The sequence below is a fragment of the Coregonus clupeaformis genome, chromosome 13 (genome assembly GCF_020615455.1).
Source record: "Coregonus clupeaformis isolate EN_2021a chromosome 13, ASM2061545v1, whole genome shotgun sequence".
NCBI lineage: Eukaryota > Metazoa > Chordata > Actinopteri > Salmoniformes > Salmonidae > Coregonus > Coregonus clupeaformis.
Genome location: NC_059204.1, coordinates 1,352,276 through 1,375,653, shown reverse-complemented (window position 1 = coordinate 1,375,653; position 23,378 = coordinate 1,352,276). Strand labels below are relative to the sequence as shown.

General features: G+C 47.9%; 1 protein-coding gene across 2 annotated transcripts; it reads left to right on the top strand.

The window, feature by feature from the left end:
* Positions 1 to 11,685: 11,685 nt before the first annotated feature.
* Positions 11,686 to 20,273, top strand: LOC121579260 (transforming growth factor beta activator LRRC32). Of its 2 annotated transcripts, XM_041893707.1 has the most exons (3): positions 11,686 to 11,766; positions 12,908 to 13,004; positions 15,995 to 20,273. In XM_041893707.1, the coding sequence occupies exons 1-3, from the start codon at positions 11,762 to 11,764 to the stop codon at positions 17,915 to 17,917; spliced, it is 2,025 nt and encodes a 674-aa protein (XP_041749641.1). In that variant the 5' UTR covers positions 11,686 to 11,761; the 3' UTR covers positions 17,918 to 20,273. The 2 variants fall into 2 exon arrangements, with proteins under 2 accessions (XP_041749641.1, XP_041749640.1); XM_041893706.1 differs by lacking the exon at positions 11,686 to 11,766 and having other exon boundaries at positions 12,320 to 13,004.
* The last annotated feature ends 3,105 nt before the right edge of the window (positions 20,274 to 23,378 follow it).

The window sequence follows — 23,378 nt, the reverse complement described above, 5'->3', positions numbered from 1 at the left end:
GATGTTTGGGCGTTTCCGTAGGGGCTACCTTGGTGGAGAGTCCAAACCAGGTGCCCGCATTGCACGTTCCCCCTGAGTATGGGGATTTAGCTATTGCGTTTAGTAAGGCGAGGGCGACGCAGTTGCCGCCCCATAGGCAGGGAGATTGTGCGATAGACCTCCAGGCAGGAGCTGCGCTCCCACGGAGCCATGTGTATCCTCTGTCTCAAGAGGAGAAGAAAGCTATGGAGACTTACATAGAAGAATCTCTGAGACAAGGATACATACGGCCTTCCACTTCCCCTGCGTCCTCGAGTTTCTTTTTTGTGAAGAAAAAGGATGGTGGTTTGCGCCCCGTGCATCGATTACCGTGGTCTCAATCAGATTACGGTGAAGTACAGTTATCCACTCCCGCTGATTGCGACCATGACTGAGTCGTTGCATGGGGCGCGTTTCTTCACTAAATTAGATCTCAGGAGCGCGTACAACTTGGTGCGCATCAGGGAGGGCGATGAATGGAAGACAGCCTTTAGTACCACCTCGGGCCATTACGAGTATCTGGTCATGCCATACGGGTTGATGAACGCTCCGTCAGTTTTCCAATCATTCGTGGATGAGATCTTCAGGGACATGCAGGGGCAGGGGGTGGTTGTGTACATTGATGACATTCTCGTGTACTCGCCTACCCGTGTCGAGCATGTGGCCCTGGTGCGTAGAGTGTTGCGGAGGCTGGTGGAGCACGACCTGTATGTGAAGGCAGAGAAGTGTCTGTTTTTCCAGGAGTCGGTCTCCTTTTTTGGGGGTATCAGTTGTCTGCGTCAGGGGTGAAGATGGAGGTAGACCGGGTGTCGGCCGTGCGTAATTGGCAAACACCAACCACTGTGAAGGAGGTGCAGCAGTTTTTGGGGTTTGCGAATTACTACCGGAGGTTTATCCGGGGTTTTGGACAGGTGGCAGCTCCCATCACGTCTCTTTTGAAGGGGGGTCCGGTGCGTCTGCAGTGGTCGGCCGAGGCGGACAGGGCGTTTGGGAGGCTGAAGGACCTGTTTACCTCGGCCCCGGTGCTGGCGCATCCGGATCCCTCTTTGCCGTTCCAGGTAGAGGTGGACGCGTCAGAGGCCGGTCTAGGAGCCGTGCTTTCACAACGGTCTGGCGCGCCACCTAAACTCCGCCCCTGTGCCTTTTATTCTAAGAAGCTCAGTCCGGCGGAGCGGAACTATGACGTAGGGGACAGGGAGCTGTTAGCCGTGGTACAGGCCCTAAAGGTGTGGAGGCACTGGCTTGAGGGGGCTCAACACCCTTTCCTCATTTTGACGGACCACCGTAACCTGGAGTACATCCGGGCAGCGAGGAGGTTGAACCCTCGCCAGGCAAGATGGAATATGTTCTTGACCAGGTTTACTTTTAAGATCACGTACATCCCTGGGTCACAGAATGGTAAGGCAGATGCGCTGTCTCGGCGGTATGACACGGAGGAGAGGTCCGTGGAGCCCACTCCCATACTGCCGGAGTCGTGTCTGGTGGCACCGGTAGTGTGGGAGGTCGATGCTGAACTCGAGCGGGCGTGCACGCACCGACCCTAGTCCACCACAGTGCCCGGAGGGTCGGAAGTACGTTCCGCTCGAGGTTCGGGATCGATTGATCTATTGGGCTCACACGTCACCCTCCTCTGGACATCCGGGTATCGGCCGGACAGTGCACTGTCTTAGTGCCAAGTACTGGTGGCCCACGTTGGCAAGGGATGTGAGGGTTTATGTTTCCTCCTGCTCGGTGTGCGCCCAGTGTAAGGCGCCTAGACATCTGCCTAGGGGTAAGTTACTACCCCTGCCCGTACCACAACGACCATGGTCCCACCTCTCGGTGGATTTCCTTACTGACCTTCCTCCTTCACAGGGGAATACCACTATACTGGTCGTTGTGGACCGGTTTTCTAAGGCCTGTCGTTTGCTCCCCATGCCGGGCCTTCCTACCGCCCTGCAAACTGCCGAAGCCCTATTCACCCATGTGTTCCGGCACTACGGGGTACCCGAGGATATTGTGTCTGATCGGGGTCCCCAATTTACCTCCAGAGTCTGGAGGGCCTTTATAGAGCGGTTGGGGGTCTCGGTGAGCCTCACCTCGGGTTACCACCCGGAGAGTAATGGGCAGGTGGAACGTGTAAACCAGGATGTGGGCAGGTTTCTTAGAACATACTGCCAGGACCGGCCGGAGGAGTGGGCAAGGTGCGTTCCCTGGGCCGAAATGGCCCAGAATTCCCCTACGCCATTCCTCCACTAACCTAACCCCTTTCCAATGTGTGTTAGGTTACCAGCCGGTTCTGGCACCCTGGCAGCAGAGCCAGATCGAGGCTCCCTGCGGTGGATGAGTGGGCGAGGCGCTCGGAGGAGACATGGAACGCTGCACACGTCCACCTGCAGTGGGCCCTCCGACGTCATAAGGCGAGCGCTGATCTCCACCGCAGTGAGGGACCGGTGTACGCACCTGGTGATCGAGTCTGGCTCTCTACCAGGAACCTGCCCCTCCGCCTGCCCTGTCGGAAACTGGGTCGGCGGTTTGTAGGCCATTTAAAGTCCTGGGAAGGTTGAACGAGGTGTGTTATAAATTACAGCTACCTGTTGAATATAAAAGTATTAACCCCTCGTTCCATGTGTCCCTTCTCAGGCCGGTGGTAGCTGGCCCACTCCAAGACAGTGAGATCAGGGAGACTCCTCCGCCCCCATTGGACATCGAGGGGGCACCGGCGTACTCCGTGAGGTCCATCTTGGATTCGAGAGCGTCGGATGGGGGGTCTCCAGTATCTAGTGGAGTGGGAGGGGTACGGTCCGGAGGAGCGGTGCTGGGTGCCGAGGAGAGACATTTTGGACCCGTCTCTCCTGACGGAATTCCATCGTGGGCACCCGACGCGCCCGGCTCCGCGTCCTCCGGGTCGTCCCCCGAGGCCGGAGTCAGCGCACGTCTGGAGCCGCGCGTCAAGGGGGGTACTGTCACGGTTTCGGCCGAGGCTGCCTCTCTCCCTTGTTCGGGCAGGCTTCGGCGTTCGTTGTCTCCGGAATACTAGCTGCCACCGTTGTATGTTTCATGTTCGTTTGCTTTTGTCTGAGTGTTGTCACACCTGTTTTCATTTAGTGTCATTAGTGTCCTATTTAGTTCCCGTTGTGTTTGTCAGGTGTTGTGTATTATTGATTGTGTCAGACGTGTTTTCGCTCGGTTGAGCTTCTCTCCACTGCGCTGGAGTTTACGCACCTGTTTGTGCGCTGTTTTGTTTCTTTTTCGCCTTCGTGCGTATTTCGCCTTCGGGCAAGTGTTGTCCGTTTGCCGTGTGTCGGCTTAATACAAGTCTGTTGGATTATCCGTCTGCGTCCTGCGTTTGATTCCGCCACTGCACCTACAGCACGCCTTGACAGAATAATACACCACAATGGAATCAGCAGGAGCCGCAGCAGCCCAGGCGACTCTGGAGGACAGGGTCCGGGAGCAAGGGGACCAGATCCTGCAGATGGGGACCGCACTGCAGGAGGTGTTCACCACCATCCGAGGCTGGGGACGCCTCCACCGCCACCCTCCGTGCCAGCACCATCGGCCAGTCAGCCTATTCCCGCACCAGAACCCCGAGGAGTCCGACTCTCGCTCCCGAGGGCTTACGATGGGACCGCGGCCGGGTGCCAGGGTTTCCTTCTCCAGGTGGAGCTGTACCTGGCCACCGTGCATCCGGCGCCCTCGGGACATGAGAGCGTGTCCGCCCTGATCTCCTGCCTGTCCGGGAAGGCGTTGGAATGGGCCAACGCGGGAGTGGAGGAGGATCGACGCGGACACCATAACGTACAACGAGTTCTCCCGCCGCTTCAAGGCGGTGTTTGACCATCCCCGGAGGGAAAGCGGCGGGGAGCGTCTGGTCTTCCTCCGGCAGGGGAGGAGGAGTGCTCAGGAGTTCGCCCTCGAATTCCGTACTCTAGCGGCAGATGCAGGGTGGAATGATCGGGCCCTCGTCGATCACTACAGGTGTAGTCTACGAGAGGACGTCCGTCGGGAGCTGGCCTGTAGGGACACCAGCCTCACGTTCGACCAGTTGGTCGACATGTCCATCAGGCTGGATAACCTGCTAGCTACCCGCGGGGCGTTCCGAGGGGGTCCGTCCATTTCACCCTCCAGCGCTTCCGAGCCGTGCCCCATGGAGCTCGGGGGCGCTGGCGCTAGAGAGAGGAGGGGTCGGCTTACTAGGGGGTCCATCCCTTGCACCAACTGTGGTCGGGGAGGACACACCGCGGCTAGGTGCTGGGGATGGCCTCCTAGGGGAGAGGACGACAGGTCCCGCACTGGGGATTCCCTCCAGGTGAGTAGGCGCCCCACTCACCCAGAGCTCTCTGTTGCACATTTTTGTATGCTTGTGCGTTTTCCACAGGTAGCACCTCATTCCCAGCATAAGGCGCTGGTAGATTCAGGCGCGGCTGGGAATTTTATTGATAAAAAGTTTTGTTTAGCGTTAGGGATTCCCCTTCTTCCTGTTGATGTTCCTTTCCCCGTTCATGCCCTAGATAGCCGTCCGTTGGGTACGGGCTTGATCAGGAGGTCACGGCGCCACTTAGGATGTGTGCGCAGGGGGGTCATCAGGAGATGATTCAGCTATTTCTGATTGACTCTCCTGCGTATCCGGTGGTGCTGGGCATGCCCTGGTTGAGTACCCATAACCCATCCATTTCGTGGCAGGAGAGGGCTCTGATGGAGTGGTCTGCTCAGTGTGTGGGTAGATGTTTGGGCGTTTCCGTAGGGGGCTACCTCGGTGGAGAGTCCAAACCAGGTGCCCGCATTGCACGTTCCCCCCTGAGTATGGGGATTTGGCTATTGCGTTTAGTAAGGCGAGGGCGACGCAGTTGCCGCCCCATAGGCAGGGAGATTGTGCGATAGACCTCCAGGCAGGAGCTGCGCTCCCACGGAGCCATGTGTATCCTCTGTCTCAAGAGGAGAAGAAAGCTATGGAGACTTACATAGAAGAATCTCTGAGACAAGGATACATACGGCCTTCCACTTCCCCTGCGTCCCTCGAGTTTCTTTTTTGTGAAGAAAAAGGATGGTGGTTTGCGCCCGTGCATCGATTACCGTGGTCTCAATCAGATTACGGTGAAGTACAGTTATCCACTCCCGCTGATTGCGACCATGACTGAGTCGTTGCATGGGGCGCGTTTCTTCACTAAATTAGATCTCAGGAGCGCGTACAACTTGGTGCGCATCAGGGAGGGCGATGAATGGAAGACAGCCTTTAGTACCACCTCGGGCCATTACGAGTATCTGGTCATGCCATACGGGTTGATGTTCAGTTTTCCAATCATTCGTGGATGAGATCTTCAGGGACATGCAGGGGCAGGGGGTGGTTGTGTACATTGATGACATTCTCGTGTACTCGCCTACCCGTGTCGAGCATGTGGCCCTGGTGCGTAGAGTGTTGCGGAGGCTGGTGGAGCACGACCTGTATGTGAAGGCAGAGAAGTGTCTGTTTTTCCAGGAGTCGGTCTCCTTTTTTGGGGGTATCAGTTGTCTGCGTCAGGGGTGAAGATGGAGGTAGACCGGTAGTCGGCCGTGCAGTAATTGGCAAACACCAACCACTGTGAAGGAGGTGCAGCAGTTTTGGGGTTTTGCGAATTACTACCAGAGGTTTATCCGGGGTTTTGGACAGGTGGCAGCTCCCATCACGTCTCTTTTGAAGGGGGGTCAGTGCGTCTGCAGTGGTCGGCCGAGGCGGACAGGGCGTTTGGGAGGCTGAAGGACCTGTTTACCTCGGCCCCGGTGCTGGCGCATCCGGATCCCTCTTTGCCGTTCCAGGTAGAGGTGGACGCGTCAGAGGCCGGTCTAGAGCCGTGCTTTCACAACGGTCTGGCGCGCCACCTAAACTCCGCCCCTGTGCCTTTTATTCTAAGAAGCTCAGTCCGGGCGGAGCGGAACTATGACGTAGGGGACAGGGAGCTGTTAGCCGTGGTACAGGCCCTAAAGGTGTGGAGGCACTGGCTTGAGGGGGCTCAACACCCTTTCCTCATTTTGACGGACCACCGTAACCTGGAGTACATCCGGGCAGCGAGGAGGTTGAACCCTCGCCAGGCAAGATGGAATATGTTCTTGACCAGGTTTACTTTTAAGATCACGTACATCCCTGGGTCACAGAATGGTAAGGCAGATGCGCTGTCTCGGCGGTATGACACGGAGGAGAGGTCCGTGGAGCCCACTCCCATACTGCCGGAGTCGTGTCTGGTGGCACCGGTAGTGTGGGAGGTCGATGCTGAACTCGAGCGGGCGTTACGCACCGACCCTAGTCCACCACAGTGCCCGGAGGGTCGGAAGTACGTTCCGCTCGAGGTTCGGGATCGATTGATCTATTGGGCTCACACGTCACCCTCCTCTGGACATCCGGGTATCGGCCGGACAGTGCACTGTCTTAGTGCCAAGTACTGGTGGCCCACGTTGGCAAGGGATGTGAGGGTTTATGTTTCCTCCTGCTCGGTGTGCGCCCAGTGTAAGGCGCCTAGACATCTGCCTAGGGGTAAGTTACTACCCCTGCCCGTACCACAACGACCATGGTCCCACCTCTCGGTGGATTTCCTTACTGACCTTCCTCCTTCACAGGGGAATACCACTATACTGGTCGTTGTGGACCGGTTTTCTAAGGCCTGTCGTTTGCTCCCCATGCCGGGCCTTCCTACCGCCCCTGCAAACTGCCGAAGCCCTATTCACCCATGTGTTCCGGCACTACGGGGTACCCGAGGATATTGTGTCTGATCGGGGTCCCCAATTTACCTCCAGAGTCTGGAGGGCCTTTATGGAGCGGTTGGGGGTCTCGGTGAGCCTCACCTCGGGTTACCACCCGGAGAGTAATGGGCAGGTGGAACGTGTAAACCAGGATGTGGGCAGGTTTCTTAGAACATACTGCCAGGACCGGCCGGAGGAGTGGGCAAGGTCGTTCCCTGGGCCGAAATGGCCCAGAATTCCCTACGCCATTCCTCCACTAACCTAACCCCTTTCCAATGTGTGTTAGGTTACCAGCCGGTTCTGGCACCCTGGCAGCAGAGCCAGATCGAGGCTCCTGCGGTGGATGAGTGGGCGAGGCGCTCGGAGGAGACATGGAACGCTGCACACGTCCACCTGCAGCGGGCCCTCCGACGTCATAAGGCGAGCGCTGATCTCCACCGCAGTGAGGGACCGGTGTACGCACCTGGTGATCGAGTCTGGCTCTCTACCAGGAACCTGCCCCTCCGCCTGCCCTGTCGGAAACTGGGTTGGCGGTTTGTAGGGCCATTTAAAGTCCTGGGAAGGTTGAACGAGGTGTGTTATAAATTACAGCTACCTGTTGAATATAAAAGTATTAACCCCTCGTTCCATGTGTCCCTTCTCAGGCCGGTGGTAGCTGGCCCACTCCAAGACAGTGAGATCAGGGAGACTCCTCCGCCCCCATTGGACATCGAGGGGCACCGGCGTACTCCGTGAGGTCCATCTTGGATTCGAGACGTCGGATGGGGGTCTCCAGTATCTAGTGGAGTGGGAGGGGTACGGTCCGGAGGAGCGGTGCTGGGTGCCGAGGAGAGACATTTTGGACCCGTCTCTCCTGACGGAATTCCATCGTGGGCACCCGACGCGCCCGGCTCCGCGTCCTCCGGGTCGTCCCCGAGGCCGAGTCAGCGCACGTCTGGAGCCGCGCGTCAAGGGGGGTACTGTCACGGTTTCGGCCGAGGCTGCCTCTCTCCCTTGTTCGGGCAGGCTTCGGCGTTCGTTGTCTCCGGAATACTAGCTGCCACCGTTGTATGTTTCATGTTCGTTTGCTTTTGTCTGAGTGTTGTCACACCTGTTTTCATTTAGTGTCATTAGTGTCCTATTTAGTTCCCGTTGTGTTTGTCAGGTGTTGTGTATTATTGATTGTGTCAGACGTGTTTTCGCTCGGTTGAGCTTCTCTCCACTGCGCTGGAGTTTACGCACCTGTTTGTGCGCTGTTTTGTTTCTTTTTCGCCTTCGTGCGTATTTCGCCTTCGGGCAAGTGTTGTCCGTTTGCCGTGTGTCGGCTTAATACATGTCTGTTGGATTATCCGTCTGCGTCCTGCGTTTGATTCCGCCACTGCACCTACAGCACGCCTTGACAGGAGGTAAGGCAATAAATAGGCCATAGTGCAAAATAATTACAATTATAATTTAGTATTAACACTGGAGTGATATATGTGCAGAAGATGATGTGCAAATAGAGATACTGGGGTGCAAATGAGCATAATAAATATCAATGTACAGTGGGGGAAAAAAGTATTTAGTCAGCCACCAATTGTGCATGTTCTCCCACTTAAAAAGATGAGAGAGGCCTGTAATTTTCATCATTGGTACACGTCAACTATGACAGACAAATTGAGGGAAAAAAATCCTGAAAATCACATTGTAGGATTTTTAATTAATTTATTTGCAAATTATAGTGGAAAATAAGTATTTGGTCACCTACAAACAAGCAAGATTTCTGGCTCTCACAGACCTGTAACTTCTTCTTTAAGAGGCTCCTCTGTCCTCCACTCGTTACCTGTATTAATGGCACCTGTTTGAACTTGTTATCAGTATAAAAGACACCTGTCCACAACCTCAAACAGTCACACTCCAAACTCCACTATGGCCAAGACCAAAGAGCTGTCAAAGGACACCAGAAACAAAATTGTAGACCTGCACCAGGCTGGGAAGACTGAATCTGCAATAGGTAAGCAGCTTGGTTTGAAGAAATCAACTGTGGGAGCAATTATTAGGAAATGGAAGACATACAAGACCACTGATAATCTCCCTCGATCTGGGGCTCCACGCAAGATCTCACCCCGTGGGGTCAAAATGATCACAAGAACGGTGAGCAAAAATCCCAGAACCACACAGGGGGACCTAGTGAATGACCTGCAGAGAGCTGGGACCAAAGTAACAAAGCCTACCATCAGTAACACACTACGCCGCCAGGGACTCAAATCCTGCAGTGCCAGACGTGTCCCCCTGCTTAAGCCAGTACATGTCCAGGCCCGTCTGAAGTTTGCTATAGTGCATTTGGATGATCCAGAAGAGGATTGGGAGAATGTCATATGGTCAGATGAAACCAAAATATAACTTTTTGGTAAAAACTCAACTCGTCGTGTTTGGAGGACAAAGAATGCTGAGTTGCATCCAAAGAACACCATACCTACTGTGAAGCATGGGGGTGGAAACATCATGCTTTGGGGCTGTTTTTCTGCAAAGGGACCAGGACGACTGATCCGTGTAAAGGAAAGAATGAATGGGGCCATGTATTGTGAGATTTTGAGTGAAAACCTCCTTCCATCAGCAAGGGCATTGAAGATGAAATGTGGCTGGGTCTTTCAGCATGACAATGATCCCAAACACACCGCCCGGGCAATGAAGGAGTGGCTTCGTAAGAAGCATTTCAAGGTCCTGGAGTGGCCTAGCCAGTCTCCAGATCTCAACCCCATAGAAAATCTTTGGAGGGAGTTGAAAGTCTGTGTTGCCCAGCGACAGCCCCAAAACATCACTGCTCTAGAGGAGATCTGCATGGAGGAATGGGCCAAAATACCAGCAACAGTGTGTGAAAACCTTGTGAAGACTTACAGAAAACGTTTGACCTGTGTCATTGCCAACAAAGGGTATATAACAAAGTATTGAGAAACTTTTGTTATTGCCCAAATACTTATTTTCCACCATAATTTGCAAATAAATTCATTAAAAATCCTACAATGTGATTTTCTGGATTTTATTTCTTATTTTTTCTGTCATAGTTGACGTGTACCTATGATGAAAATTACAGGCCTCTCTCATCTTTTTAAGTGGGAGAACTTGCACAATTGGTGGCTGACTAAATACTTTTTTCCCCCACTGTAAATAACAATATGGGGATGAGGTAGTTGGGTGAGCTAATTACAGATGGGCTGTGTACAGGTGCAGTGATCAGTAAGTTGCTCTGACAACTGATGCTTAAAGATAGTGAGGGAGATAAGTGTCTCCAGCTTCAGAGATTTTTGCAGTTCGTTCCAGTCATTTGCAGCAGAGAACTGGAAGGAATGGCGACCAAAGGAGGTGTTGGCTTTGGGGATGACCAGTGAGATATACCTGCTGGAACGCATAATAAGGGTGGGTGTTGCTATGGTGATCAATGAGCTAAGATAAAGCGGGGATTTGCCTAGAAGGGATTTATAGATGACCTGGAGCCAGTGAGTTTGGCGACGAATATGTAGTGAGGGCCAGCCAACGAGAGCGTACAGGTCACAATGGTGGGTAGTATATGGGGCTTTGGTGACAAAACGGATGGCACTGTGATAGACTACATCCAATTAGCTGAGTAGAGTATTGGAAGCTATTTTGTTAATGACATCGCCAAGTCAAGGATCAGTAGGATAGTCCGTTTTATGAGGGCATGTTTAGCAGCATGAGTGAAGGAGGCTTTGTTGCGAAATAGGAAGCCGATTCTAGATTTAACTTTGGATTGGAGATGCTTAATGTGAATCTGGAAGGAGAGTTTACAGTCTAATTCAGAGCCGTCGAGAGTAGTGATTCTAGTCGGGCAGGCGGGTGCAAGCAGCGTTTGATTGAAGAGCATGCATTTAGTTTTACTAGCGTTTAAGAGCAGTTGGAGGCCACGGAAGGAGTGTTGTATTGCATTGAAGCTCGTTTGGAGGTTTGTTAACACAGTGTCCAATGAAGGGCCATATGTATACAAAATGGTGTCGTCTGCGTAGAATTGAACCCTGTGGCACCCCCATAGAGACTGCCAGAGGTCCAGACAAAAGGCCCTCCGATTTGACACATTGAACTCTATCTGAGAAGTAGTTGGTGAACCCAAGGCTATTTAGTCTGCCAATAATTGCCACGGATGGACACTCACTTCACTTAATGTACACCTCTGTATGAACTAGGGAAGAGAGTAACATATTTCTGACATTCAATTCTGGAATGGTACAACACTTTAAAAGACGTCGCCTTTATGGATGGAAAGGGTGAGCGTTTATGCGGACGTGCGTGTGCGTTCGTGTGTGTGTGCGTGCATGCGCATGTGAGTGTCTTTCGCATCCTCAGTTGAGGCTTCAACAGTATTTGAAAGTTGGCCCATGACATGTTACTTATCAAAGTGTACGTCTTGTGAATATGTATGTTTGTCTTTCTCGGAAGAATAGCATAACAATCTGGTTAGTTTATGATAACTTGGCTGGCCACGGAGACTACAGAGACCACATAATAAATAGCCTCTCAGCCGAGCGCTTTCTGAAGTTTATGTGTGTACATGCCTAACGGTTTACAAAAAGATTCAAGGAATTTATAACCTCCCTATGTACACAGTTGTTCCAGAATGAGCAACTGCCAACATGTGGGAACGACAAGCCGCGAAGAGTTAGGACCCAGTTCTTCTGACTGATGAGCAATAGATGAAGAGAGGGAGGTGAAGAAAGAGAGAAAGGAAGAGCGAGGGAGAAGCGAAGAGAGGGAGAGGGAGATACAGAGTGAAAAAGAGATTGATAAAGAGAGAGAGAAATTAGTGTGAAATTGGAGGAAGTACGGAGAAAATGGACTTCCAAATCCCATGTAAGGTATTTCCCTAAAAAAAGGTAAGGGGTGGTATTTCCCTAAAAAAAAAGGTACGGGGGAAAAACCAACAATGATGCAGGTATTCTCGCCCGGGTACAGCGCAGCGCGAAAAGGTGCGGGGTAGAGTCTGCTGTGTGTGAGAGAGTTTGTGGGAGTGTGTGTGTCAGTGAGGATGTGAGAGCAGCAGCATGAGCAGAAGGTTCTGCATGGGAAAGTAACCATTTCGATGAGGTAAACACCTATGGACGACTTTAGATCATATCTAATTATGATGTGCGTGGTTCCTGTTGCTTGCTGTTTAGGGTAAATGGGAAGAATGTCTTGGAAAATGGTAGAATGGTCCTCAGCTGTGCAACAGAGGGAAGAGGAGAGGAGAACGATACACTTAGCAGTGGAGGTTGTGGAATAGGGGAACGAATGTTCTATGTAAACGTGTAAGGAAGATAATGAGAAAAGAGCTGGATGGGTGTACAGATTAATATATGAGAGCAAATGTGTGAAATGTTTTTGTGCTTGCTGGGTAGGGGTGTTATGTTCTCATGGGCTATTGTGAAGTCTTGGAGTCTTGGAGGAGAGCATAATTCACTGAGAATTCAGAGGGTATTTTCCTATGTTACCTGAGTGATGTGGACAGCATTGTGCTCAAGGCAAAGAAAAGTCATGCAATACAAGTCTTGATTGTTGCTGTAGGTACAGTATGACACAGACATGTCTATTAATGTCTACTATTTGTGGTGAGACAGTAAAGATGCATGATATGCAATGTCAGCTCTTCAGCTGTGAGAACCAAAACAAGTCCTTGTTGTTGGTTAAATACTATCTTTGTTCCTATAGTAATTAATAACCTTTTAGATCTTGGCTTGAGTGATCAGTGGGAGTTTCCTTTTGCGTCACTTAAGACTAAAAACAAGCCTGAGAGGAACAAGTACTAAATATAGTAGCATGGTAGCATGTTGTAAGTGTCCACTGCAATTACACTTATTGAGCAAACCAATCTTTCTATTACTTTCATTCTTTGTAATATTGTTTAGTATTCCATATTCTCATGTAGGGTCATATTGTGATTGATTAAGTTTGCAAATGTTATTGGCGGTCAGTGGACACCAGAGACATTGAGGTAACTAACCAACAAAAGCATTCTCATGATTTAAGAAATAATCACAATTGAATATGCCTATAAAGTATTCAAAGCAAAGGCTTGGATGTGCGGACCTACCTAAACGGACCAAGACATGCATGGTTAAGCTCAGTCATGGATTGTTAGTAGCAGCGATATGACGTTGCAAGTGGAATAAATAACAGGTCTCAGTTCATGTCATAAACCCATCAGTGTGTTTCCTGCTCTCATGTGTGCTCTCTCTCTGTGTCACAGCACCATGGCAGCCTACCTCTGGCTGGTCCTGGCCATCGTCAGTGATGTGGCAGCATCCTTGTTACATCCCCCACGCCAGCTCGCCCCCTGCCAAATGGTAAGTGAGTTGCTGCAGCAACAGGCTTTTGGAATGTTTTCATAGCTTTCAAATAGTATGCCAACTGAAAGTATTTAAACTATGTGTAAAATATGTAACTGCCATGTAATAATAATAATAAATTTAATTTGTAATGCACTTTTTCGCAAAGTTCTAAAGTATGTGCAAGAAAATAAATAAGTATTATGGGCCACTTATTTTATGGGGTTTTCATTTAAAGTGAGACCCCTGATTTTAATAACATAGAGGGGAGGATAGTGTTGATAATTGCTGATAACTGATGTTTCTGTAATCGGTTTTGATAGTGTATCCTATGTTTTAATGTTGTTTTGAATTTGACCAAGAATAGTTCTGAGTATTATTATATCTATATTTTACTAAACATTTGCAAAACTGCACTTTTAGCATACCCACTGGGTACACACTTGTTGAATCAACATTGTTTCCACTTCATTTCAAGGAAAGTACGTTGAACCAACGTGGAATAGACGTTGAATTGACGTCTGTGCGCATTGGGTAGTGTGTACCTTGATGTTGTTATCTGAGAGTTTTGGCAGTTTTCTCACAAACCTCTCATGTATTGTATATCCGAAGTACAGTATATCAGGTACTTTCGAATTGTCCAGGGGCATAAAACATTTCTACTGGAGTCTTGTGATATTAAACCGATCCTTTTTGTTATTCTAGCCATGCTGTTTCCTCCTGCTCTGAACCGCAGATAACAGAACATACAGTTTGACCACATAACCCATGAGTAGTCACACCTACAGTACACTGTTTCATTTTGAGATGGAGAAGAATAAGTAAATGTGCCCAGGCAAGATAAAAGCAAACTATAGTCTTAGAGGAGGCACGTGTGCCATTACCTCACAGCTCTGCACTGTGATTGTGATGTCTCAAATCACTTGCAGACAGTGTATTCAACTCTCATCGTCCAAGCACTTACATTAATGTGGGTGTTTAGACATAGCTGGACTTAAAGTCAGACTCTTCTTGGCAGCTTGGGTATACTGACTGACTTCCTCTGCCTGTTGTTGTGGTGACAAATGTGTAATCTCGGTCTAGCGCCGAATTTGGATGAAGCGTCTCTATGTCCACAGCCAAACGGATCAAATTAACGAGCTGAAAGCCTCAGGGCTGCTTTCTGTAAGGGGAATGTTCCCTCTCTCAGGTACTATCAATCTGGACCTGATGCTACATAGTGTCCTTTGTTAGTCCTTTACTAAAAGAGGCTCAGGCATTGCTTTCTGCCCTGAGTCCATAGAACAGCCCTTTGGTGTTTTCCTTCTCTCCTTATTCCACCCTTTGCGGAGACCAGCCAGGTCACACCAGATCCACTTCAGTATTCAACATTTGTCCTTCATTATTCAATGTTTGTCCATGTCCCGAGGACATCGGGAGATGCCTTCAATACCATCCACTAGGGGCAACGTGAGCGGCTATTACCATCTAGTAGGCTCGCGGCTTGCTAGCGCGTTGTGGATGGGATAGAGGAGGGGCTTGAACCGCAAGCTACGGCTCTGAGGATCGCGGGTTCAATCCCAGTGCTAGGCACTCGTTAAAAATGTTTCTGTTTTAACCCTATCCCAAACCTTAACCCTTAACTTAACCAGTCGTAATAAATGCCTAAACATAACGTTGAGTTGTTTCTATTTTAACCCTATCCCAAACCTTAATCCTTACCTTAACCAGTCAGAATTAATGCCGAAACATAACCGTCGAGTTGGACATTTATCCCCCATGGACAAACGTCGAATGCTGAAGTCAGACCGTGAGATCATGTTAGAGAAGACATACGAAAGCAATATCTGATATGAAATTCATATTGCTGTAGTCCTGGGAATGTATCGCATTCCTGACTACTGACGGGAAAACTGTATAAACAGGCAGGATGATTTGGAACTGGGCTGGAAATTGCCTCTTTAGACTGCAAGAACTGATATCAGTGTGCCAGTTTGAATGGAATAGATTAGAGGGAGATGGTGTTTTTATTTTTTGAGGCAGAGTCCAGAATCAGAATTAGAATCACATTTATTCGCCAAGTACATTTACACATACTTTTACTTGGTGATATGGTGCTACTAGTCATAGACAACATTTAGAGACAGAATACAGACAGCCGAGTTTAAACAAAGTTTACATACATTATATACAACTAGGTAGAGTGAGCATAGAGCTGTAAGAGAATGAACAGTGGATTTCCAAATATATAGTGGGTATACAGTTGATATACAGTGGATGTACAAATGTACAGTATCAGTATGAATATATCTAAATGCAGTCTATTGTTTGTGCATTCGCTTTAGTTCATGGAAACATAAACTTGGTGGTTTACAGATGTGCTGTACGTACCTCACTTTCTTTCCCTTTCTATAACAGTATTACATTCTGGTATAACATCTTTAGATCCTATGATGATATACAGTATGACTTGTGATTTGCAAGTTCTTTTAAATGCATATGAAGATATTAATCAGAAACGTATAAGTGAACACTTGTTCATAAAAGCCAGAAGAAAGCTTTCAGAAAAGCTTGCCTTTTAGCTAAAAAACGAACTAAGGAATGCTTGCTGCTGACTTCAAAACCACAAGTATGCCAAGAACCTAAATCCACTTTGTTTTATGTGAGTGTGTGTGCGTTTTATGGGTTGTATTTAGAGAGGGCTCATGCCATTTGGTTTCAATTACCAGCCACACTGATAAGTGAATAGTTTAATGTTTAAAATATATATGGAAAAATACTTTGTCCACCAGGCGTTCTGAAAATCCAGAGGTAATAAGAGCTTGTTTTATGAGGTGAAATCCCCACAAGCCTCACAGTCTTTCCTGACTGCCAAGAACACAGATACAATGGCCAGTAAAACAACTATCTTGTCTGTTTGGGTTTGTGATAGTGTAAAGTGTCAAGGTGACTTGTGGTCTTCTGGGAGTGTGCAGTGGCGCCGTGAAGGTCAAAGCTCATGTAGTTATTTTTCTTTGTTCTGTCCACAGGTCCAGAATGACGTGTACTGCAACGATCTGAACCTGAGGACCGTTCCAGCCAAGCTTCCTCATGGCATTCAAAAGCTGGACCTGTCTCGTAACCTTCTACAAAACCTTACTCAAGAGGTTCTAGCAATCTACAACACCGTTCATCATCTGAACCTCCACTCCAACAAGATCCAGTTCATCCAGCCGGGTCTGTTCAAATACATGACCAATCTACAAGTGCTGGACCTCTCCAGTAATTACTTGGATGTTTTTGCTGTTTCGAAAACCAGCATTGGACCTCTTACGGCTGTGGAGAGGCTTGACCTCTCAGGCAATGGCCTGTACACGGGGATGACCGACTTCTTTCTCAGTGAAGCCCCAGCACTAATGAACCTTTCTCTGAATGGCAACAGTATCACCAAAGTGGGCAAGGAGACCTTTTGTGGATCTTTGGCCTTGAGAAACATTGACCTTCACAACAACGTCATCTTAGAGATTGAGGACGGAGCATTTGACTCGTTGCTCCATCTGTCCGAGCTTGATTTGTCCATTAACTCCATCACTTGCATCACTGACTTTAACCTTTCCAAACTCAAGGTGCTGAACCTCAGTAAGAACAGCATGGAGTGCTTCCAAACCACAGATTCAGACCTAGAGTACAAGCTCCTCTACCTCGACCTGAGGGAAAACAAGATCCACTACTTTCCCGTTCTCCCCAGAAGGAACAAGCTCATGTACCTGGATTTGTCCAGGAATCGCCTGATGAGTGTCAATACCACAGGACCAGCTGATGAGCTCGAGCACTTCAGAGACACGTTCGTACCTCACACACAGTCAGGTGGAATGAGCAGACACCAGGACTTCTCAAGGCTCATGTACCTCGACATGAGCTACAACCAGATAAGGAGCATACCGCCGTCTTTCTTTTGCAGCATGGTGTCCCTTGAGCATCTTAACGTCAGTAATAACTGTATCGGGGCCTTTTCTATAGACCAGGAGAGCCCTCTGAACTCTCTGAAGACCCTGGACCTGAGTTACAATGCCCTACAAAACCTCTCGTTTGGGGAGAACACCCTACGGTCACTGCAGGAACTCTTCTTACAAGGGAACTTTCTCAGCATAATGGACTCTGGAATGTTCCAAAGACTGCCCAGCATCAGAGGCCTTCACCTCCAGCAGAACTACCTGAAAGTCTGCCCTTCACAGCGAAAATCACCCCAGACAGACCACAACTCCCAGGATCCTCCAAGCTGTGTCTCCTTTGCATCAATACCAAGCCTGCACTTCTTGTACCTTTCTGGAAACAGTCTTGAAGTTCTGCCACCATATGCCTTCAATGGCACTCCACTCAGGTTGCTGGACCTGTCCCTAAACCCAGGCTTGGACGTTCAACAGAATGCTTTCTCTAGTCTGGAGACCTCCCTAACTCATCTCTCATTGAGAGAAAACCACATCCCAGAATTGAACACTGACCTTTCCCTGCTAAGTAGTCTCAAATTTGTGGACCTGTCCACCAACAAGCTGACCACTCTCCCCCTTTGGAACAAGGAGTCCTCCATCGAGTCCCTGAACCTGCAGAACAACAATCTGGTGACCCTGGAGTACAACACAGTCCTGGTCCTGGAGCGGACGCTCAAAACCCTCTACATGGGCTCGAACCCTCTCAGTTGCTGCAGCAACCCCCGCTTCCTCGATATGCTCCAACGCTCCGAAGTGGTCGTCCCGGACATCGCGACAGTAACCTGCCAGTACACCGAGAACTCGGTGCCAGTGGAGGTGAACATTGGGAGCGTGACGCAAGAGCAGTGTCAGAAGCTGGACAGTAAGAGCGTGAGCATTATCGTCATCATGGTGACAGCTTTGGTGCTGATCACGGTGCTGGTGGTGCTATCCAAGGTGTGCCACCCCAGAAGGCGCAAGCTCAACATCAGCTTCAGGGCCTAAAGAAGGTGTCCTGTGATTGGGGACAAAGAGATGCTGGACACTACTAGGATGAGAAAACCAGAGCCTGTTGGTGCCTTTCAATGTGATTTCCTAATTTTAACTCGTTTTTGGAGGGAATATGTTGAGTTCTGGAACATGGGAGCCAAGTCTTGAAGGAAATGGCGCCATTAGATATTTCAGCTCACCTGTGAAGTTAAAGTAAGAAAAATACATAAAAACAATTACCACAACAATAGGACTTTATGGAGAGAGGGAAACTACGTCAATGACAGTACAGATTTGATCACCCAGGAAACACTGTGACTCATTTGGCGTCAGATTGGTGACATGTTGTGGCTTATAGAAGTTGCATAAATTGAAGGTGTTGTTCTCTTCTCTTCTTCTTCTAGTGAATAACAGACAGTTATGTGAAACACAAGAGGGTGAATGTGGTCACTTTTTATATCATTATTATGTGCACATACAGTATATAGAAATGTAGCCATTTCCATCTGGGGAAAATATTTCATGACTGCACAGGGTCAGCTGATATGCATTAGATTTGCTGGTCCAAACCTATGGCCATACACCAAGGCCTCTCTTTCTCAATGCAGTAGTTTGCACATTAATTGTATTGTATTTGTAGATTTATTTTATTATTATTAACCTGTTTTTGACTATGTATTTTTGTTATATAGACTAAATGACACTAAATAGGGAGCGCATAATGCAAACATGCCCATCAATGCCATATAATGGCACAGTGGAGAGCTCTCTCCAACTAATCTCAATATCAGCATATCATTATGAAACCACAGGGTTTGAAGGTCATGGCTGCAGTTCTTTAGCATAGATGACTGTGACACTACTTTAGTATTCAATCAGTATTTTGTAGAATTTACAGATCCTATTTGTGGGACATGAATAGGATGTACTGTATAGACGTGAATCATTTCACCTCCTGTGGGTAATTCCTTGTTGCAGTGAATATTAATTTCGTAGCTGTATTTTTATATTTTTCACTGGTAGAGCTAGGGGTGTTATGGGGGAACCAAAACAGGATTGAAGCAATAACTCCAGAGGAAGCAGTACTGTCGGAAGACCGACAGAAAATAATGTAGCTTGTTTTCACAGCTTGTAGGGCACTGCAGATACCTTTCCTGTTATTGATAAACTCACTCTTGCAAAAGCCCGTACTAAATAATAATTTGCAATTTCACAATGCTGGGTTTCCCTTGTTACAGGCATTTGTCGAAAATAGATTTTCCCCCAGAAATCCTCTCTGGTTGCTACCATACATAGAGAGGCTGTCAAGTCAAATTACCGGTTTGATAGTTAAATGATACAGTGGATTAGTGAGGCTTTAACAGAAAGGAGGACTTGTTTCATTTTACTGAAACAAAAGCCTTATTTAATGCATTCTAATCTGGCCCTTGGCCCAAGGTTTTCTCTGTATGTCGGTTGAATAACAGAGCAGAGTGAGAGGAGCAAACATCAACCCCAAGCTTTCTTCACAGGGAATTTGGATAGGCTTGGTCCCTTAATCATTGTTGCAGTGAACTCATGCCAGACTGAAATCCTTGATTGCGTAACATTCAGGTTTTCCCACCACCATCTCCACCATCTCCACGATCAACTTCATATCAATCAAATTCACGTAATTGCACGGATTTGAGACCATCAATGTCATTTTGAAGAAAGACTGGTTTGTTATTCACAGGGAAGCTATCCATGTTGCATTTGTTCTCATAAAGAGATCTTGGCCTGTTTATTTGCATAGGCCTAGCCCACAAGACCAATCATGAACACTAGAGATTCCCCAGACGAGAATTGTCCTAAGCCTTACGCAAATGGAACACTTGCCCCAACAGGTCAGTGATGTAACAAAGCAAAGTAACAAAGCAGTGACAAAGTGACAACCAAGGACTGACCAAGCTGTGTAGAGAGTTCATTGCATGACGTGTTTGCTTTCTGCCTTTTACATAGGGCATTGTTGCATACGTACTGAAGTCAGTATTATAGTGTATTTCTAAGTTGGATCTCATAGAAGGAAGGATAGGGTTCCTTACTTATTTTCTTGTTAATGGTAGGACTATTTTAAACAAGAAAAACAAGCCAAGGGAAATACCTGGTGAGGGAAATATGTCCTGAACCATATTTATAGATATTTGTTCCAGAGATAACACTACAGAAGAGTTCTGTCCTGTTTCTAACTGTTGTCACAGTGACTGCATTTGGGGTAACCCTCTTGCTGCTTTTGCCCGCTCACATGACTGAACTTCAAGTGAAACCGTCAAAGGTCAAACTAATGTACACTGCTCAAAAAAATAAAGGGAACACTTAAACAACACAATGTAACTCCAAGTCAATCACACTTCTTTGAAATCAAACTGTCCACTTAGGAAGCAACACTGATTGACAATAAATGTCACATGCTGTTGTGCAAATGGAATAGACAACAGGTGGAAATTATAGGCAATTAGCAAGACACCCCCCAATAAAGGACTGGTTTTGCAGGTGGTGACCACAGACCACTTCTCAGTTCCTATGCTTCCTGGCTGATGTTTTGGTCACTTTTGAATGCTGGCGGTGCTTTCACTCTAGTGGTAGCATGAGACGGAGTCTACAACCCACACAAGTGGCTCAGATAGTGCAGCTCATCCAGGATGGCACATCAATGCGAGCTGTGGCAAGAAGGTTTGCTGTGTCTGTCAGCGTAGTGTCCAGAGCATGGAGGCGCTACCAGGAGAAAGGCCAGTACATCAGGAGATGTGGAGGAGGCCGTAGGAGGGCAACAACCCAGCAGCAGGACTGCTACCTCCGCCTTTGTGCAAGGAGGAGCAGGAGGAGCACTGCCAGAGCCCTGCAAAATGACCTCCAGCAGGCCACAAATGTGGGAGAGTGGCATACAGCCCAACACCGTGCAGGACGTTTGGCATTTGTCAGAGAACACCAAGATTGGCAAATTCGCCACTGGTGCCCTGTGCTCTTCACAGATGAAAGCAGGTTCACACTGAGCACATGTGACAGACGTCACAGAGTCTGGAGACGCCGTGGAGAACGTTCTGCTGCCTGCATCATCCTCCAGCATGACCGGTTTGGCGGTGGGTCAGTCATGGTGTGGGGTGGCATTTCTTTGGGGGGCCGCACAGCCCTCCATGTGCTCGCCAGAGGTAGCCTGACTGCCATTAGGTACCCAGATGAGATCCTCAGACCCCTTGTGAGACCATATGCTGGTGCGGTCGGCCCTGGGTTCCTCCTAATGCAAGACAATGCTAGACCTCATGTGGCTGGAGTGTGTCAGCAGTTCCTGCAAGAGGAAGGCATTGATGCTATGGACTGGCCCGCCCATTCCCCAGACCTGAATCCAATTGAGCACATCTGGGACATCATGTCTCGCTCCATCCACTAACGCCACGTTGCACCACAGACTGTCCAGGAGTTGGCGGATGCTTTAGTCCAGGTCTGGGAGGAGATCCCTCAGGAGACCATCCGCCACCTCATCAGGAGCATGCCCAGGCATTGTAGGGAGGTCATACAGGCACGTGGAGGCCACACACACTACTGAGCCTCATTTTGACTTGTTTTAAGGACATTACATCAGCCTGTAGTGTGGTTTTCCACTTTAATTTTGAGGGTGACTCCAAATCCAGACCTCCATGGGTTGATAAATTTGATTTCCATTGATAATTTTTGTGTGATTTTGTTGTCAGCACATTCAACTATGTAAAGAAAAAAGTATTTAATACGATTATTTCATTCATTCAGATCTAGGATGTGTTATTTTAGTGTTCCCTTTATTTTTTTGAGCAGTGTATATGACAAAATAAGTAATCTGCTGCTTGAAGTGACATCCACCTCTGACTACAGTCAGTGACCAACGTTTTACATAAATTGACCATAATATAATATAATGTCATGAATATCTTAAGCCACACGTGTGTGTAGCGAAATGCTAGGCTGGCGGTTCAGTTTGGATGCCATGCTTATACAGGCTAATCAAAGATAGGGCTGTGCATTTTTGACCTAATAAAGAAAGGATATTAGCATAAATGGAGAATGATTATGATGGTGTTATGTCACTTTCAGTGTTACATACAGTTTAATGCAATGTTAAATAGAAGTTGCACCACCCTTGCTTCTGTTTTTATCTGTCCACTGTGTTTTACATGTACAGCATATGAAGAATATTACAATGGATCTATATTGAACTACTGTAAAAATATTTATTTATATTGTTTTGTATTTTCTTAAGTAAATTATCCGTGAAACAGAATCTGTTGTCTTTGTTTTCTATATGAGCTTTAGGAGCTATGCAACTAACCAGGATCATGTTCATTTGGCACCAAACGGAGGAAAACAAACTGAAAAAGGGAGAGACTACCTGGACAAATTTTTTCCCTGTTTTCAAACATTGTCTGTTGCATGCCCTAATGAACATGACCCAGGTAATTAATTTTTCTGAGCAGATAAGATTGGGACATTAAATGCAATCCTGCCATGGTTCTGGGAAGATGCTTAATAATAGAACTCACACTTTCGCAAGTAAAAGTTTCTCTGAGTGGTCTCCCTGGGCACAGATAGCACAGTTTATTACTATTCTCCACCAAGAACACTGCTCTATCATCTCTTTCTTTGAAACTTAAGGGACTGAGATCTTCTGAGCTGGCAGCCATACAGCAGTCCCCTCTGACCCCTCAAAACAGGATGCAGGCTCACGGGAAAGATCTCAGGACACAGAAAGATAAACTGACAACTTATTGGATGCAGGCTGACGCATGCAGGTCTGGCCGGAGAGACCAACATTTCCAAATGGAACAACTGCTATAGATCTGTTGTGCTGTTTTGTTTTGGGTTGCTTCCTTCTTTTGATGTGTTCTTATTAAACGCTCACTGTGGATTACTGTGAATTTACGCCTGGTGAAAAAATGTGGTGCAAGATTCCATTTCTAATAGTGTGTTTAGAGCCTGTCATGATCAAAAGCGATCATGATTACCCAGCAACACCAGGGGTGTTAAAAATGCACCATTGTCTCTGAGGTATTTGTGAAACAATGCCGGTGTTCATGGATGTGACACGCACAGGGATCATCCCAGTAACATTATCCTCTTTTACCCTAAACCCCAAATGAGCACTGTGCACAACTTATTCTGTGCATTCTCTCAAAGCCTAAGGTTTTACTTTAGGCCTTACACTTTTGAATTCAAATAAATTCAACCAACTCCCGTGTTAGATTTCTGAGGTAAATTCCAAACTGTGGGCCAGCGAAAGGTACAAAGAACCAAATGTGGTTCTTATATACAGTGGGGAAAAAAAGTATTTAGTCAGCCACCAATTGTGCAAGTTCTCCCACTTAAAAAGATGAGAGAGGCCTGTAATTTTCATCATAGGTACACGTCAACTAAAACAGACAAATTGAGAAAAAAAATCCAGAAAATCACATTGTAGGATTTTTTATGAATTTATTTGCAAATTATGGTG